The following is a 2,701-nucleotide window of genomic DNA, read 5'->3' on the forward strand; positions in this document are numbered from 1 at the left end:
CTGTCACATTATAATGCCCCCACGGCTGAAAGGGCGAGCATGTTTGGTGTGACGAGGATTCGAACCCGCGACCCTCAGATTGCGAGTCGAGTGCCTTAACCACCTGGTCATGCCGGGCCTTTTTCTTTTAATAGACTTTTTTATATTTAGCAAAAAAATTTACACAGTTGGCTATCTGTGCTGTGCCTAGTGTGGGTATTAAAACCTAGTTTTCAGGGTTATATGCCTTCTGACTTATCTGAGCCACTGAAGAGGCTTTAGTAGACTTAGTGTTCCTATGTTTCTTGATAGCTTGTTTGCATATGATTTGATCACCAATAGCCAGTGCTAGACAGGGAAGGATACTATAAAGAATTTATGGGCTTGTGTTTTGTGCATTAATTTAAAAATGGCTGAAAGTTTTTGTTGATTTTTCTGTGTTCTAGAGCCAGCAACATTTGCAGAAGGATGTATTTGAAGAGTGGCTTCTGGTTGAGAGTGAGCTAACTCGAGAACGTGGCTTATGGGGTGCACCAGTCCCTTCTCGTCTTGATAAATGGAAACTGGATATGACAGAAGGTACTTAGTATACATTATTGTGTTACGTATCTATATATATATATATGGTTGAAAGTTCAATGTAATACACATTTTTTCATGCAGTCAAAAATAAACTGTCATGTGAATCATGTAAAACATTTTGTATGCTTGTCAACTCTAGATGTTTAAATAGTAACATATAATCTGGATCTTGATGCTTTTGTCTATTTTAACATGATATTCTTCTTTATACTCTATTTCTTTTCAGTGAGTGTTTTCCTGTTTTTCCACTTTTGAAGTAATTTGGTTGACTCATTATGAATCCTTCTTAATGGAAAAAAAAAGGTTTATTTTTGTGAATTATTTTAGGCTTTTCTCCCTTACTTCAGTTAATATTTCAAATTTTTTTCAGTGAAAACCATAATTACACCTTCATCTTTTTATCATGATTTTTTATTCCAAGGGAAAGACTCCTTTGCTTTTTTTTTTAAATAGAGATACTTCTCAGGAAAATTAATAGACACATACTTAAAATCAGAGTTTTCCAGACTTGTGTTCACTTTTGATTTGTTGATTTTACAGTGTTGTTAGGTGATGTCTTATGGCAGAAATACTCTTATAAACATATGTAACCTTTCCACTAATGAAGGGGGCAGGACATTATTTCCTTAATTCTTGATATCTGAATTGAATAAGTAATAATCATCATGTTATTGACAGATTAAATTTCCAGGTAGATGAAAGAATATAAGTATTAATATTATAGAATGAAATAACTAAAATTTGTAAAATATTAATGTTTTTCCTAAAATGGTGCTTTTATTCTTTTTCAAAACATCCTACTGATTATAAAACAGATATTATGAGCAAATCCTAATACATACCTAGCATTTATTTTCTGTTATGTTTTGGTGATTGAGTTTCCAGGATATGCAGGGCCTAGTGGCTTTTAGTATTTAGTTTGTAGTTGTTTTTTTTAAAAGATATTTGTATGAAATTTATATACATGATATTTTTTTATAGTGATTACTTTGTGTGTACTTCTTCTTCAATACATTGATATATGTTGGGTACTTTCAATCACAGCAGTGTATTGCAGCAGTCTTAATTTTTTTATTTTGTTTCAGGCCCATTTAGAATGAGAAAAAAAATGGTTCCCAATGAGCAGTTTTATGCAAATTATCTGTATCGACCAGAACTGGAAAATGGTGAAAATGTATGTATTCTCACTAGTGTTTTATTAATAAATGAATGGCAACCCTTACTGTTCCATTTTGCTTTACTTGTATTCCTAGTCTGAACTTTAAGTTCACGTTAAGAAATTTGAAAAGTAATTCATGTCTTATATAGTTTGTTATTTATTTTTTTTACCTCTGAGAAAGATTGTTCACTGATATTTAGGTTTTTATCTTTAAAAAAAACTATGCTGTGTGAGAAATGCTAAATTTAATGTGTTGAAAGTGTAGTGGAAAAAAGCACTTGTATGTCAATGAAGTATTTAGCGAAGAAAGAAATTAAACTTTGAAGGCTACTGAAACATATTTGTTGAAGTGCAAGATAAAATGTCACTTTTAGGGCACATTTCTTATCTTATGCTGCATTGTTCGTGGAACATTGTTTATATCTCATAACGATGATAAGTCTTACTGTGTTACTTTATATACTTTTCAAGTCCAATGTTTAAAATGTTTCTATACGTGCAAAACCAAAATACATTTACTTGCTTGTCTGTCTGTCAGATTTCTTGCAAAGCTACACGAAAGTTTACTGCACTAGTGGTCCCTAATTTTGAAGAGATAGATTGTAGTGAAGATAGTTTGAGCACGATCCACCACCAACCGTTTTTTTACATGATAACAGGATGTGAAATCATGGACTCTTGTATTCTCAATCTGGCATGCTAACAAACTCTCTACCTGTAGAAGTTAAAACGAATCTCGGTTGAAAGCACCAAAAGTTTATTCACGATACACATTCTCTCTGTAGCTGACCAGTTGGAAAACGGGTCCCTGAATGTTCACGATACACTTTCTCTCTGTAGCTGACCAGTTGGAAAACGGGTCCCTGAATGCCAGAAATACCTCTGCTTCTTGTGACAGTCACAAGATACCCTCTATATGCAATGCAATCGTCCCATTAAAAAAATATACAAGTTTCTTGACCCAGTCCAACTGCAAAAAGT

At 33.1% G+C, this 2,701-nt stretch overlaps 1 protein-coding gene across 1 annotated transcript in view; it reads left to right on the forward strand.

Moving 5' to 3' along the window:
• Positions 1-2,701, forward strand: part of LOC106467550 (WD repeat and FYVE domain-containing protein 3-like) — a 104,378-nt gene that overhangs the window by 92,638 nt on the left and 9,039 nt on the right. Inside the window, exons 45-46 of the mRNA XM_022395746.1 lie at positions 426-558; positions 1,647-1,735. Coding sequence (XP_022251454.1) covers positions 426-558; positions 1,647-1,735 — 222 coding nt within the window. The remainder of the gene's footprint in view (positions 1-425; positions 559-1,646; positions 1,736-2,701) is intronic.

Source organism: Limulus polyphemus, unplaced genomic scaffold, assembly GCF_000517525.1.
Source record: "Limulus polyphemus unplaced genomic scaffold, Limulus_polyphemus-2.1.2 Scaffold2656, whole genome shotgun sequence".
Taxonomy (NCBI): Eukaryota; Metazoa; Arthropoda; class Merostomata; order Xiphosura; family Limulidae; genus Limulus; species Limulus polyphemus.